The 16,448-nt window shown below is 40.5% G+C and overlaps 1 protein-coding gene across 1 annotated transcript; it reads right to left on the reverse strand.

Annotated features, from left to right (window-relative positions):
- Nucleotides 1-1,565: 1,565 nt before the first annotated feature.
- Nucleotides 1,566-2,706, reverse strand: LOC112172557. Its single transcript, XM_024309950.2, has 3 exons — nt 2,336-2,706; nt 2,104-2,250; nt 1,566-1,864 (listed from the first exon to the last, which is right to left on the reverse strand). Exons 1-3 carry the CDS (start codon nt 2,337-2,339, stop codon nt 1,587-1,589), a joined length of 429 nt encoding a protein of 142 aa, XP_024165718.1. The 5' UTR covers nt 2,340-2,706; the 3' UTR covers nt 1,566-1,586.
- Between the last annotated feature and the right edge of the window lie 13,742 nt (nt 2,707-16,448).

Here is a 16,448-nt window from a genome sequence, read left to right on the forward strand (position 1 = left end):
TAGACTTAAATAGATTTGGAAGGGCTTTGCATTCCAGGTACAACTATCATGGATAGGTAGATTAGTATCAGTCACAATGTTAAAAGATTAAAAACAATAACCTATAAAGTACAGAATCAACCAAAAGTTGAATTTCACCAGAAGAAGATGCAAGACCAGCATCCACAATGCCCTATAAACACAGTACTCGCGAACAAGCTCATCAAGCAGGGTAACATCAACTCTCATTCTACATATTTCGTTCTGCAGTAGGAAAGTACAAATAATTAATACTAATGAATTAAAAATCTTGCAAGCTTAAAAAGAAATTCTGTTTAAAATTAATGCGATTGTCCATGAGGTTGGGGAAAAAAGATTCTCTGTATCATCAGTACAAGTTCTTCCACCCCTTTTCTGACCAATCTTAATCACTACTGTTTATATAGCCTCTTTTTTGACATAAAAAACTCTAACAGTATGTTGTTTTTTCATTTACACTTACAAATATATCTCAGATCAAATTAAGATGCCTCAAATGACCAATTTACCTATAAGTTATGAACTTGACGATACAAAAAACAAATCCAAACATATAAGCACTTAAAAAAAAGAATAAGAAAATGTTTGATCAGTAATTAATAAGTGACCTGAAAAGCCTGAAACAAATCACCCTTAGCAAATCTCAAACTATCTACTGCTCCCTGCCTTGTAAGTTCTACAGCGTGTGCTAGAGCTTGTATGTCCACCTGGTTTTCCAAACCAAACACAAAAATATGTTAAGACATGCTTGGCATCCAAATGACAGTTTTACTTGTTCATTGTCTAACACATGAAATAAGGAACATCTCTGTGATCCATGCATCACCCGCAAATGTTGAACTATTTTACCTCCTGTAACATCTAGGGACAAGTGTGCATGTTTTAGAAGTCTCATCTCATCAAAAGGAGGTGCTTCAGACAGGCTCTCTTGGGGAATTGCTGGGGGGTCACGCTCCTCTAGAAGCAACCTCGTCTTAAGGTCTGAAATGGGTGATGAAATTCCTTGACGAAGACAAAAGCCCTTGTGTATGCTGCACAAGACACTGATAACTTATACACACACACACACACACACAAAAAAAAACAGAGAACATAGTTCCTGTGCCTTGTACACAAACAAACACTCCCTCACACCCTAAAGGACATTAATAATAACTGTAAGCAACTACTCCAAAGTCAAAGAGGTCATACCTTATTAAATATATCAAAGTCATTGAGAAAACTGGATCATAGGCATGTAAATGGGCTCTTAAGACAGTGGCAACCAATCCAGCAATTTCAAACCTCCTCCTTTCGGACCACTAAAACACATCAAGCAAAAAAAAAAAATCCTTTCAGCACAATTTACAGTAATGGTATAAATATGAATATAACAAAGCTTAATTTGGCTTAGTGCTAAAAGCTTCAACCCAGTCATATCTAAAACGTTCACACACGTGGTGATAGGTTTACCATACTTCTTCGATGCAGAGGGCTGCAACCAAATGCACATATCAGAAAATGACTTGAGAAACTTCAGACTCCAAGATCTAATACTAACCAAAATAACCAAGCAGAGTTTTGTTGGGCTAATGCAAGCAGTACACTACCAAAAAAGAAACATGACGGCAATATAACGACAGACGACCCATGTTGATGTTAATGTGTGACTTCTTATTTGGAGAATTGCATAAGAAAGAACAATATAAGAATGAAAGAAAGAGAGCAAAGTATAAGAAGAGAACCTTCAGGAAAGCAAGCTCCTTCAATCCCATTTCAACTGCAATCATACTATCAATGTTTCCTTCTCCAGTTAAATCATTCAAGTCCTGAACTAGTTTGTTTCTCTTGTCAGGATCATCATCACCTGTTCAATTCACGAAGTATTAAACCCTGGCTTAACTAATCCTATCACTACAGAAGAACCTGTTTTGCCAACAAGATCGACACCAAAGTAAACAGCATCACCCAGATTAGAATCAAAACCAAATTCAATTGAAGAGCGGACCTTTTTGGAGTGGTGGATGATATGAGATGTGTAAGACATATTTGGAGCCAAACTGATGAACTAACCAAAACCCAACAAAACCTTATAATAATTATTACCAAAAGTTAGATTTGGTGAGGACGGTGGATGATATGGGTGAAGAACGGCATCGCGGAGGCGTCTAGGGTAGGCGGTGAGGTCGGTGGTTTGCGGAGAGATAACGGCGACAGCACTGCAAAGAGGATGAGAGGGTTTAGGCTTGGCATCTGCGGAAGAGTAGATGAAAACAAAATTAAACCTCCAAGATCTCATCCACATAATTAAGCAATATAAATCGAGCCACTGACATACCCATCTAATTCTGATTTGGATGAGAAGAAAGCCACCGCCAGTCAAGACTCTTAGATCGGATCCTCGTTAACGGCAACGGAGAAAGCTCACAGATCCTGGTGAAAGCAAACCAACGGGGAATCATGAAGAAACAATTGTTACCCAGCACCAAAGCTCACAGATCTGGCAAGAAGAAAACCGTATAGACAGATCGAGAAGGAGAGAGAATACTCGTCTGTGGTGATTGAATTCGATGAGGAAGAGATGCAGAGAGAGAGAGAGAGACCTACGAAAAAATAGAGGCCAGAGTGGGAATTTGTGTGCAGAAAAACAAGTGGGAAGTTTAACTTTTGGCAAAGAAAAATCGGCGGGAGTGCAAGTCGGGGAGGGGGAAGTGAAATTTCGGGAGGGAATCGAAAACGCCAAGTTCTGCAGCTCCGCCTTTTTTATTGAAATTTTGGAGCCCAATCTTAGGACACAACAAAAATGGTTTACGTGTCGTTAAAAACTGTCCACCCACTAAAAAAATTTCAATTTGAAGTTGTGTGTCCTTAAAAACCTTCAAGGACTCCACATAAATTATGTGTCCTTGTTTGGTGTCCTTGTATGTATTTTTTCTAGTAGTGAACACTGCCAAAGTAAATGAAATAAAATGGTCTCTCTGCAATGTTATTTACTATTTTCCACAAAATTTGTCTGACATCAAAATGAGGCCAAATAGTTTTTTCCTCAATGAATTAGCTAAATCATAGGAAACTCTTACAGCTCCACTGTAGCTTTCTTCTTTCCATTTTTGTATATATCTTATACATAGACATGATGCTCATTATGCACTTTACTACAGGTGGGAGTTCAGACATCCCAAAAATAATTTTTTCCCACACTAACACTGAGTTGTGGTCATGGGAAACCTTCATTGAAGACATTGCTTCATGGACTGGTGATACAACTCTTGTTGACGTGTGAGTCATTATGTTGACATGTCAGTCATTATTAGTTGACGCGTGAGTCATTTAGAGAATATGTGTACTCAGTAGTTTCCTTATAGGAATTAATTTCCTATACTAGATCGTACTAATGTGTAGTACAAAAATAGTACAACAGAGTTTTGTATATATATCCCTTACACAATTGTGAATCATATAGAAGAATTCTCACTCACAAATATTTTCTCTTTTTCCATCTCAATATTTGACTTGGTATCAGAGCAAAGATCCGAGAGGACTTTGTCTCTTTGTTTTTTCCTTCATTCTTCTTTCCTCACACTCTGGGGAAAGATTGTTCCTTCCTCGAATTCGAGGGTTAGGATTGTTTTCTAGTTTTTAGAAGGTTTACTGCAATTTCTTGACTAGTCGATCAATCCCTCTCGACTTGTCAACTTACCTTCTATCTCAATTCCGCTGCACGATTGTTTCTGTTGGTATTCCAATGGCTGGCCCTGATACTCCACTTCTAGAAGGAGGGAATACCAGCAATTCCAGTATTCAGAAAGTTGAAGTTTTCGTTCAAAATCCGGATTCTTCCTCAGGTTCATTCGGAGGAGAAAAATTGAATGGACCTGGGAATTACAAAACATGGAAGAAGATGATTTCAGCCCACCTTCGTGGAATCCACAAGACGGGTCATGTCACCTGTACCATTAAGGCGCCGACTAATGATCAGAGTGAAGAATATGTCAAGTGGGAAGATGCTGATGGACTTGTACTGTCAATTCTGTACAAGGCCATGACTGATGAGGTACTCCAATTGATCATTGGATGTGATACGGCTGCAGAAGTTTGGAAGACGCTCAATGATCTCTATCTAAATGAATCTGACTTCTCTCAGATCTATGAGTTGTTGTGCAAGGCAACAAGGATGAAGCAGGATGGACAAGCGGTTTCAGTGTTCTACACTCAGCTGAAGAACATTTGGGTTGAGATTGATCAGCGGCGACCAAACAAATTGAAGGATGCTGAGGATATAGCCTGGTATGTTAAGGAGAAGGAGTTAGAACGTGTGCACCAGTTTCTCAGTGGATTAGATGCTAGACATGACAATGCCGAGGGAGAGCTGCTACGTCGACAAGAGTCTCCTTCCCTTATTGAGGCGTTTAACTACATTCGTAAGGATGAGTCTCAGCAGGATAGCACAAAGGGAGTTATTTCTGAAATCTCTAGCCTGATAGTCCAAGCTAAGCCTTCACGGGCTCAAGGTCCACCTCTTGGCTTCACTGCACCACCTTCAGGACTTCGTCCCATGACTCAGGCTCCTTCATTAGTAGCCAATTCTGGGTTGGTATGTCAGCATTGCAATCTACCTGGACATGCCAAGGAGACTTGCTATAAGTTGGTTGGGTATCTAGCTGGATATTTCAGCAAGCCTAAGCCAACAGGACCTCGAGGGAAAGGAAAGGCAGTTGTCCATCTAGTTCAAAATTTGGAGTACCTTGGTATTGCAGGGAAAGATCATACCACAGGCAGAGTTGACAATCCTTCAGTATCAATGGTTGGTAGAGGTACTGGTAAGATTGATATGGCTTTAAAAGTTTCAAACTTTGTAGGTTCAGATACTTAGATTGATTCTGGTGCTTCTGATCATATGACCTATGATAGGAAATACTTCATTAGTTTCTCCACTCCTAGTGTGTCACATGTTATAAATGCCAATGGTGAGTCCTTCCCTATCCTAGGCGTTGGGTCCATAAGAGTCACACCCACCTTAGTTTTACATGATGTCTTATATGTGCCTGACTTGTCTCATCATCTAATCTCGGTTCCCCAGCTCAATACTCAATCCATGTGCTCTGTAACATTCTTTCCTATGTATGTTCTTTTTCAGGATCTTCTGACCAGAGAGGTAATCGGCAGGGGGTATCTGAGGGGAAGATTGTTTCATCTGGACCAAGCATATGCCAGGGAGAAGCCAAGGAATACTGCATCAATCGCTTTGACTTTGAATTCTAGAGAATTGAATGAAGTGTGGTTATGGCATAGACGCTTAAGGCATCCTTCTTTCAATGTAATGCATAAAACTATGCCCTCTTTATTTGTTGGCATTAATGAGTCTTCCTTACACTGTGAAACTTGTGTTTTGGCAAAAAGCCATCGAGTCAGTTACCCATTGAGTCTTTCCAATAAAAGTTTCATTCCCTTTGAAATTATTCACTCTGATGTGTGGGACCTTCCAAAGAACCCACTATTTCTGGAATGCGTTATTTTGTTCTATTTATTGATGATTGTTCTCGATTGTCATGGGTTGCATTGCTTAGGTCTAAGGATGCTGTATTTCCTGCATTTCAAAAAATGATTCAAACACAATTTAATGGCCTTATCGAAGTTTTTCGTTCTGATAATAGGGGGAGTTTGTCAATAGTGTTTTCCAGGAGCACTTTCAAGAACAAGGCATAATTCATCAGACTACTTGTCCCCACACACCAGAAAAAAATGGTGTGTCAGAGCGTAAAAACCGTCATCTCTTAGACATAGCCCGAGCATTATTATTTGGTGCTCATATGCCCAAGTATCTATAGGGTGAAGCGGTCCAAACTGCATCCCACCTCATTAATTGTCTTCCTTCTAGTGTCCTTCAGGGGAGTATTCCCTTGAAGTCTTGTCAACCCATGTCTCTATTCCTTCATTCCATAACCTACCTGCCCGAGTCTTTGGATGTGTTGCCTTTGTCCATATACCAAAAAACCAGAGGTCAAAGTTGGATACCCGGGCTCTGAAGTGTGTCTTTGTAGGCTATGGTTCTCATCAGAAAGGATATAAGTGTTATCACCCACCTACACGGAAGTTCTACATCACCATGGACATGTCTTTCTATGAAGACATATGCTATTTCTCCCCCACCAACAACTCTCTTCAGGGGGGGAATGAATTTTTTGAAGAGATGTATGCTGGTGGAGCATTGAAGAAGAATCAAGATGCAGAAGAAGAAGCAGAAGAAGCAAGCACTATTGAAATTCCAGAGTCGACAAGGGGAGTTGACATGTCAATCCCTAGACTTGAAGTCGTTAATAACCGTCGACAGGGGGAGTTGACCTGTTAGTCAAAGAAATCTTACAGTCAACTAGTCAAGCAATCGACCTATCAAAAAAAGGGGGAGTTGAAATGTCAATCCCCAGACTAGAAGACATCGATGTCGACATCGACCAATCAACTTCTGAAGCTAAAGAAGATTCTATACAGGCTTTCCCCTTACCTGATACTCCACCCCCTAATGCTGAAATCTCTGGTCAAGAAGCTCCAACTCAAGTATGTCCAGTATCTTCATCTGGTAATCCAGTAGAGTCTGTCTCTTCTACATAAGTGTTACCTAGTAGAACTACCCGTGGTCAACCAGCTAAAAGGTATGAACATTCCATAACTGCTAAAGCCAAATATCCAGTAGCTAACTTTGTGTCACACCATAGGTTATCCAAACCTTCTGCATCATTTGTGAATCAAATATCCTCTGTATCTGCACCTAACAAAGTGTAGGAGGCTATGGGAGACCCAAAGTGGGCCAAGGCAATGGAGGAAGAAATGGAGGCATTAGAGAAGAATCACACCTGGGAACTTGTACCACTACCCAGTGGAAAAAAGCCAGTTGGATGTACGTGGGTCTTCACTGTGAAACATAATGCAGATGGCACAATAAGCAGGTATAAGGCAAGGTTGGTGGCTAAAGGATTTACTCAGACATACGGGATTGACTATGATGAGACTTTTGCTCCAGTAGCCAAGATGAATACTATTCGAGTATTATTGTCACTGGCAGCTGTACCTACATGTGCTAGAACGAGCATAATTAGCTATAATGAGCCACGCTCATTGTATCGCCGGAGGTACCGAATCTCACCAAGGGGATGACCTACGAGGTCACGGCCAGGCGGGCTACCGCTCGAGCCCCGGACAGCCCCCAGATCACCGCTGACGCGCCGCCACGCGCCGCGTCAAGATAGCATCAGAAGCCCCTGACGCTGGGAATCGAAGCACATCAGTCCCACATCGGAAACAAGAAGAAGATCAACCCCTTCCTCGCCTATAAAAGGTTCTCTCCTCTCTCCTCATTAATTACGCAATTACTACTCATTTATTGTTATGCTGCGCATATACAGTGACTGACTTAGGCATCGGAGAAGTGAAGACCGCCCAACGCTGTCTCCCTCTGACGCCCTGTCTATCGTATTGCAGTAACAGGAATCACCCAATCCTAGGAGTAGCGGTCCGCCCACCGGACCCGCGTTAAGCAAGGAATCGGCTACCGCCAGACTTGAGCATTAACAGCAGCAAACCTGAATTGGCCACAAAATCAGTTTGATGTTAAGAATGCTTTCTTCATGGAGAGCTAACTGAAGAAGTTTACATGAACTTACCTCCTGGTTATATACCTGACATACTAGGTGATATTGTGTGCAGGTTGAAGAAGTCCCTTTATGGACTGAAACAGTCACCCTGTGCATGGTTTGGCAGGTTTACTCAATCCATGAGACGCTTTGGATATAAGCAGAGCAATTCTGATCACACCTTGTTCCTGAAACACCAAAAGGGGAAGGTGACTGTGCTAATCATATATGTAGATGATATGGTGATTACAGGGAATGATCTAGCAGAAATTGAAAGCCTTGAGAAGAAGTTATCATCCGAATTTGAGATAAAGAATCTAGGTGACTTAAAGTATTTCTTGGGGATAGAGGTCGCTAGGGGGAGAGATGGTATCTTCTTATGTTAGAGAAAGTATGTGTTGGACCTCTTGGCAGAAACAGGCATGTTAGATTGTTGCCCAATTGATACTCCAATTGAGCAAAACCACAAACTGGCAGAATACCCAGATTAAGTTCCAACTGACAAACCTCGGTACCAAAGGTTAGTGGGACGTCTGATTTACTTATCACATACTAGACTTGATGTAGCCTATGCAGTTAGTGTTGTGAGTCAGTTTATGCATAATCCAAGTGAAAGACACATGGATGCTGTAGTGAGGATCTTGAGGTATTTAAAGTTTGCACCAAGAAAAGGTTTAATGTTCTCAAAACATCAACACCTTGATGTTAGTGGGTATACAGATGCTGATTGGGCTAGTTGTATCACCGACCGGAAGTCTACATCTGGCTATTTTACCTTTGTGGGAGGAAACCTTGTTACCTGGAGGAGTAAGAAACAGAAGGTTGTTGCAAGGTCAAGTGTTGAAGCTGAATATCGAGGAATGGCACATGGAGTGTGTGAACTCCTATGGTTACGTAATCTTCTCCGAGATTTGGGTTTTAAGCCTAAGTCAGCTATGCAGCTGTATTGTGACAACAAAGCTGTAATTGAAATCTCTCAGAATCCTGTGCAACATGATAGAACAAAGCATGTGGAAGTTGATCGACACTTCATTAAGGAAAAGCTGGACGCAAAGTTGATTACCCTTTCTTTTGTTCCTACTGAGGAACAATTAGTAGATATACTCACCAAACCTGTATCTAGCAAGTTGTTCTATGACTCACTAGACAAGTTGGGTCTTCGTGATGTTTATGCCCCAAATTGAGGGGGAGTGTTGACGTGTGAGTCATTATGTTGACATGTCAGTCATTATTAGTTTACGCATGAGTCATTTAGAGAATATGTGTATTCAATAGTTTCCTTATAGTACAGTTGAACATAAGGAACTAGAGACTCCAGTGATTATCTATGGTACACCACTAGGTGAGATTAAGTAACTGAACTTCTTTTTCCATTCAATGTATCTGCGAAAAATGTATATCCAGTTATATAAGCTAATTTTCCAGAACTTGATGTTTTAGTGTCGACATAAGTCAATCTGAATCATTTCTGCGTGGAGGTAAGCATCTAATTCTCACCATGCAGTCTGCTGGGAACGCTATGCATGTCTTTATCAATGACCAGCTCTCAGGTATGTAAATTGTTTATATACTTGTGTTTTGAGATATTATACCAGCTACTTTTGATTTGGTAGGTAAATAGTCTCCTGGGTCTACTTAAAAAACTATGCCCCTATATCTAAATTAAATGTCAGTGATGTTCTGTAATGATAGGATCAACTTATGGGACTCTGCAAGACCAGATATTCACTTTTACAGGAGATGTAAACATGCATGCTGGTGTGAATAAAATTTCACTTCCAAGTGTAGCTGTTGGATTACCGGTTAGTTCTTTGATTTGCATTTTTCACTAACTTTCAACATTTGATATACCAATACAAATTTCGTGTTGATAACTTGATATTATACTGCAGGTCCCTATAATTGACTTGGTCAATTTGGTAAAGTTTGTACTCGAGTAAATTACATGGCTTAAAAATAAGTAATCAATGTAATAAAAAACTTCTTTTGGTGTCTTTATATAAATAACTAAATCAGGATCTGGATATGGGATTTGGAAGACTATATGAATATATAGGTTCACTTTTGTGATGTAAAGTAAAGTGGAGGATACGCTAGGGAGCATGTAGACCAAATATGCTTTTGTGATTTGAATTAGAATTTTCGATATTCATACGGAGATGTGGCTACTTGACTTGGATTGTAAGTTTTTGATTTGGTGTTTACGTTATTATACCTTCACAATGAATCCCAAACTCCCAAGTAGTCACATTCTTGGCCATATTTCATGACTTTAGTCCAATGGTAACTGAACTACTTCCTGTTGATTTTGTCACAGAACAATGGTCCTCACTTTGAGACATGGAACTTGGGAGTACTAGGACCAGTTGTTCTATAAGGAATGGATCAAGGAAGCAGAGATTTATCAGGGCAGACATGGTCATACAAGGTCTATAAAGTTTAATTTTTTTGAATTACTTGTGTACTCAAGGAATGCCTCAACTCAATTATGTTTGTATTTACAGGTTGGGCTAAAAGGAGAATTCATGAATCTCGGTTCTCCAACTTCCACCTCTGCAGTGAATTGGCCGAGGGTGTCTATAGGGACACAGAATCAATAGCCACTGACTTGGTATAAGGTATGAAATAAGAACCACAAATATTGATTAGTGCTAATAAAACATTTTCGTTCTTGTTCCTTCAGTACCAACGAGCAATTTTGGATAACAGTGCTACTTGAACCCTCAGGCCAATTTTGATGCACCTGAAGGGGATGAGCCTTTGGCTTTGGATATGGGGAGCATGGGGAAGGGTCAAGTATGGATCAATGAGGAGAGTATTGGAAGATACTGGACTATTCATGCTAATGGTGACTGTAGTGCGTGCAGTTATTCTAGTACATTCAGGATTAACAAGTGCCAATTTGGTTGTCTCCAATCAACTCAACAATGGTGTAGAAACTTGTTTTACCACTTGATCAGAAAAAAGCATTCAGAACCTATTTACTAATTTCCCATATTCTGCTTATGTTTCAGGTATCATGTTCCTCGGTATTGGCTCAAGCCATCTCAAAATCTGTTGGTTGTTTTTGAGGAGCTTGTTGGCGATGTTTCAAAGATTGATCTTCTAAAAACATCCGTGAGGACCATCTGTGCCGAGATTTCTGAAAGTCACCCACTCGTTAGGGAATTGCACACCAAGAGCCAAGGCAAATTGAAAGAGCAAAAGAAGCCTAAACTTAGCCTAGAGTGTACAAATGGGCACTCTATTTCTGCTATTAAATTTTCAAGCTTCGGTACTCCATCCGGAAGCTGTGGGAACTATAAGCATTGTATTTGTCACGCACCAAACTCTACCCCTGTGCTAAATAAGGTACCCTTGCACTGCTAATGTTTTGCTTCAGTTCAGGGTCAAAGTATTTCCATTTACCCAATTCAAAATCAATAAAATCTTGGGTCAAGTTTGTTCACTAAATGATGCGTATATTTTGATAGATATAAATTAGATTGGAAGTGAGCCTAGATTCAAATATATAATAAGAGGTCACATCCTTTAGTGAACAAATATTCTGAATTATAGGTTCTTACTTTTTCATGCTATTTTTCTATCCACAGAGGTGCGTAGGTAAGCAGAAGTGTTCAGTGACCGTATCAAATGCAAACTTTGGCATGGACCCTTGCCCAAGCACAGTGAAAAAATTATATGTGGAAGCTATTTGTGCCCCTATAACTACATGAATTGCCAGACCCAATTCAATGGTTTAAGGGATCAAATACCTTTCAACAATTGTATCAGTAATAAAGCAGTGAGCTAGCGGCAATGTAAAGTGGAACATGTATTTTTATGGAAATGCCAGCATTGATCTATTTGTCTTTCGGTGATTTTTATCAAACCAGACAAGAAAGGCTTTGATGTAACACAAAAAATGCAGCAGCTTTTATGCCTTGCATGTGGTGCTCAGCTGCATTCTGCTTAGTTTATTACCTCGCTCATGTTGGATACATTAATAATGTAGAGAACATTGGATTTATATTGACAATCATCTGGGAGGACAAAATCTACATCTTGAACCCTTTCCCAAAATCAATCCATTACCAAGCACGGGAAACCATTTTTAATTGATATCTTTGACCACGTAGCATTTCTACTCGATAATACATAATTTGGTGGTGGAGTGCTATTTAAACTTTCAATGCTGAAAGGGGTAGGGGTAACAAACTGCCGAAATTGAAACTACTTCCGGTAGTGGGTGTTGGCTTAGTGCACAATATATATACATGTATAACCCTTTCTTTTTAGTTCTGTACTGGGTGTTGGCTTAGTGCACAATATGTAGGTCTTGGATTTGAGTCTTTGAGATGCACTGGTTGTCGTGGTGGGTTCTTTTTTCTTTCTCTTAGTCTAAATATTTGTGTTTACTACCATACTGAGTGATAACCTTCCAGCTCAGCACAAGTCAGAGCGTTTTAGAGTTTAGGTAAAACAGAGTATCTCGTGGTGCTTGTTAAGCGACACCCTCATGATGACGACGACTCCTTGCCTAGTCGACATGAGATGGGTGTAGCCGGATGGGCTATGGTGCTTTTGGTTCGAAGTCCTCGGTGGGAGATGCGGCGCCGCTTTCTCTTTTCTTCTCAGGCGAAATCGATGGCAACTTCAGGGAGCTCGTGGTGGTGGTCTGGTGTTATATGGCAAATTGCAGGGCCATGGTTGAAGGTTCATCAGTATCTGAATCATATTAGGTCAATCTCTATGATTTTGTGTGGATCTAGGTTTGGATTATTAGGGACAATTTTCAATGACTGGGTTAATGAGAGAAAGGGATACTAGAATTGGCTGTTGTGGGCACGATGGTTGGCGGTGTATAGCGTCGTGGTCTACAATTGTTGGCTGTTGTGGGCACGATGGTTGGCGGTGTATAGTGTCGTGGTCTACAATTGTTGGCTTGATCTGGTATCTTCATGATGTGCATGGTGGTCTGCTATTAGAGAGGATGTGTGAAAGGTTTTCGTACAATGGCGGCGGCCTTGCTTTTGGGCAAGGCTTTGTGGTTATGTTATGGGCACCAACCTCACTCTGTGGTTTTCCTTTTGGCTGGAGTTGGAGCTTTGGTTGTGGAAGATGAAGGCTGAAGGCACCATCTCTCATTACTTTTTATTTGTTTTTTATTTTTTTAGGTTTTTGTCTTTAGTTTCTTGGTTAGGTCTTTTGAGTCCCTACTCTCTCAAGCTAGGGTTTGGTATTCTTAGTGGTATGGTTGTGTTATTTTTATGGTCTCAGTCCCAAGGATTATTGGATTTATTCTCAGTATCATCTTATGGTCGAGGTTTTGGGGAAAAGCTCCTGCACGTGGTCTGGCGGTTTTGGTCACGGTGTTGAAAGGAGTCCTTTTCTTTTTTAGATTGGCTATGAGGAGGTATGGAGACTTCTGGGTTGGTTTGTTTGATGAGCTATTGTTATGGCATTATTTCTGAGTACTACATGTGATATCATCGGTGGCTTCTGGTGGTCAATATGGCGGCGATTTATCCTTGTACGTGGTCTGGCTATTTTGGGACACGGTATGGAGGAGTATGACATGGTTTTTCTTAGTATTGGCGGCGAGAATTTATCGTGACTCTCGGGACTGGAATTTTTATGTAGGCCAAAAAAATGGGCGATTAGTTTGCTATGGGTTGGGTCCATTTGGCTCATGGATGTCATGGTTGTTGACGGACCCATAACTGAGGTTGTTCTTAGGGAGGAGAGTGGGGAACTTATGTCCGCCACCGGTCATTTCCGTCTTATGTAATCTTAATATCTTGGAATAAAAGGTTTTTCAAAAAAAAAAAAAAAACATCTGTGTTTTATTCTACTTTTTAAGAAACGCAAAAAGGTAGATCGCCAACTTTTCTTTTTGCCATGAATTTGCAACACCCCATTCAATCAGGGTCAGCCCTGTGACTTTAGAGGCCCAAGGCGAACGGAATTTTTGAGGCTCAAATAGAATACTTAAATTAATTTAAAATTAAGATTTCATAGTATAACTGAAATATAACTCGTCTTGCATTTTTAGATGCAAATGTGCTAATCAAACTCACATAATCAAGTTTTCCAACAATAGAGTAGATCAAAGGTAAGATTTAATCAATTTCAACTTACCAATTGTGTGACAAAGCCTCTTATTCAAGAGTCAATCCAAGTACCCAAGTTAAATTAATATTTTCATCATCTTTTTTTTTAGATTTCTGAATAAATTCTTTACCGTCTTCAGATCTTAACAAATGTTTTTACCGCAAAGCTCATTTTCATTCTGTTTTTTTTTCAGTTTTTCTACCGTCTTTTTCTTCTTATTTTTTTTTCTTTTGGTCTGGTCATGTGGGCTGCCCCTTACAGCACATGTTTAACTTTTTCTTTTTCTAACTTATATTTAATTACTCTTTTGAGTTGGCCCCTAGGTTACCTACTAGTCTCTTCAATTCAAGTATATATATTTTTTTTTTGTTTAGATGGGCAACATAATAATTTTTTTGAGGCCCTAGTTCGCCTAGGCTCAAGGTTGGCCCTGCATTCAATAGGTCATTGTTGCAGTCTCTTACTGAAACACAAGGCCGGTTTGCTCAGGAGAGATTAGTGTGGTGCGACACCCTGATCCAGTGAAGCTAGGTAAAGGAAGGTCACCTTCAATCCACACAAATCTTATGGGCATCGATCATTGAATCTAAATTCAACATCAAGAACTATATATTGCACATGCCAATTATATATCCAGCTAGCTTTTTTTTATTTTTTATTTTTTTTATTTTTTCACCAAAAGCTCTAAGAAATTCACTATGCATACAGTAACATGCATCTGGCATATGCATCACTAAGAAACATAAATAATAGTGACTGCAGATAGAGTCTATTATTTCACCCAAATTAATATTACAGTTGTGAATGGTTGAGCCAGCGCTGCAAGAGAATGGTCTGCACCGGATACCTGTGAATGCAATCATCCCAAGGACTACCGGGAGAAGGTTTCACTTTCCGGAGAGCCTCCCAGAATCCCAGACTACGCTGTGGCAGTACTTGAATCTGCTTCCGAACAAATATGCCACACACGGTTCCTCTTTCGTATCCTCCATTTTGCCTCGGTGTAAGCCAACTCATACCAAATCGAGCTGGAGGGAGTGTTACCAAACCTGTAGAGTGTCATCCGTGACGCCTCAATATGAACTGGTAGAAGTTGGGAAATACAGAAGAAAGGTGCGGTCATTTATGTATGTGCATAACCTACACAGCAGTCACCTAACTAATAGATAGGAGGTAGTTAGTAGAAGAGCTATAATCACATCAACAGAATATTAACTTCAACGTACGGTGGCTATTATTGCTGTATGTAACATTGTAACCTACGAATTTTTCATTATTACCACACTAGACAACCATCAAGACATTACTACTTCAACGTCCACACTTTTCCTTTCTACTATATAAGTTTTGAGAAGTCGAAAAAGACCAGAAGAGATCGAAAATGGATGGTGATGAAATCAAAAACTTCATCAAGGTGTGGATCATAGCCATTGCATCTCAATGTTATTGTTATTACGTAGCAGCAAGAATCCCAACAAAGAGCATGATGAGGCTCATCTCTCTCCTCCCAATCTTGTACCTCCTTGTCATGCTCCCCTTGAACCGCCACTCGATCCATCTCGGTGCCCCCTCAGCCTTCTTTCTTTGGTTGTCTTGCAATCTTCAAACTCATTCTCTTCTCCTTTGACTCTGGCCCTCTATCACCACCCCCGACAAGACTTCTCCACTTCATTTCCATAGCTCTTCTTCCCATCAACATTAAGAGACGCCCCCAAAAGCCTTGCTACGGTTACACTATGACAAAGTTGGTGCCAAACAAAAGAATTTTATGGGCAATGAAGGCCTTGCTTTTGGGTGTAGTAATTCTTGTACGCAAGGATTATAGACAGAATTTGCATCCATATGTACTCACAGCCTTGTCCCTTTCCCACCTGTACCTTGGTCTAGAAATAGGCTTTGCTCTGAGTGTAGTCTTGCCTCAAGCCATGTTTGGGTTTGAACTCGAGCCACACTTCAACGAGCCTTACTTTTCCACATCTCTTCAGGACTTTTGGGGCCGTAGATGGAACCTTGTAGTCTCAAACACTCTACGCCCCCTTGTACACCATCCCGTGCGGCGTATATCTACAGGCAAGGGAGGAGCCATCTTCGAGCTAACGGTTACGGCAAAACCTTCGCGGACTCAAATTCTGCTGGTCATCTTTGCTTTCACCATCTCGGGTTTCATGCACGAGCTCTTCTTTTACTACGTCACTCGTGCGCGTCCCACAGGGGAAATGATGTGCTTCTTTCTCCTACAAGGTGTGTGCTTGGAAATTGAACTGGAGGTGAAGAAGGCTCTAGCTCATAGGGTACGGTTTCACCCACTAGTTTCAGGGCTGTTGACGTTGGTGTTTTTGATTGTAACTACCGATTGGCTTTTTTTTCCTCACGTAATCAGAACTGGTGCCGATGCAAAGAGTTTAGGAGAGTGTGCCATTATGGTGGATTTTGTGAAGACCAACGGTTCGTTATTGTATTATTGGCAGAAGAATTAGCTAATACACGTCTTATTGATCTGCTATGTATGATTATCAAAATGATGTGTCCTTGCGCATGTTTTTTTTTTTTAATCAAATAAGGGATTAGGCGATATTAGTTCCTCGGAAGGAGACAATGTAGGGAGCAAGTCCCACCCTCAATCCCGAAGGAGAGGGGTCTGCCACACTTTGGGAACCCACCGCCCGTCCCCTTATTCATATTTTATTAATAAAACAAAAAAAGGAAAATACAAAAAAGAGGGTGGGGGGA

Source organism: Rosa chinensis, chromosome 6, assembly GCF_002994745.2.
Source record: "Rosa chinensis cultivar Old Blush chromosome 6, RchiOBHm-V2, whole genome shotgun sequence".
Classification (NCBI taxonomy): Eukaryota; Viridiplantae; Streptophyta; class Magnoliopsida; order Rosales; family Rosaceae; genus Rosa; species Rosa chinensis.

Excerpts from the sequence above, each read along its gene's own strand:
- LOC112172557 (XM_024309950.2), bottom strand. Across the intron at positions 1,865-2,103 it reads CTCACCAAATCTAACTTTTG|GTGATGATGATCCTGACAAG; the intron begins GTAATAATTATT and ends TGAATTGAACAG.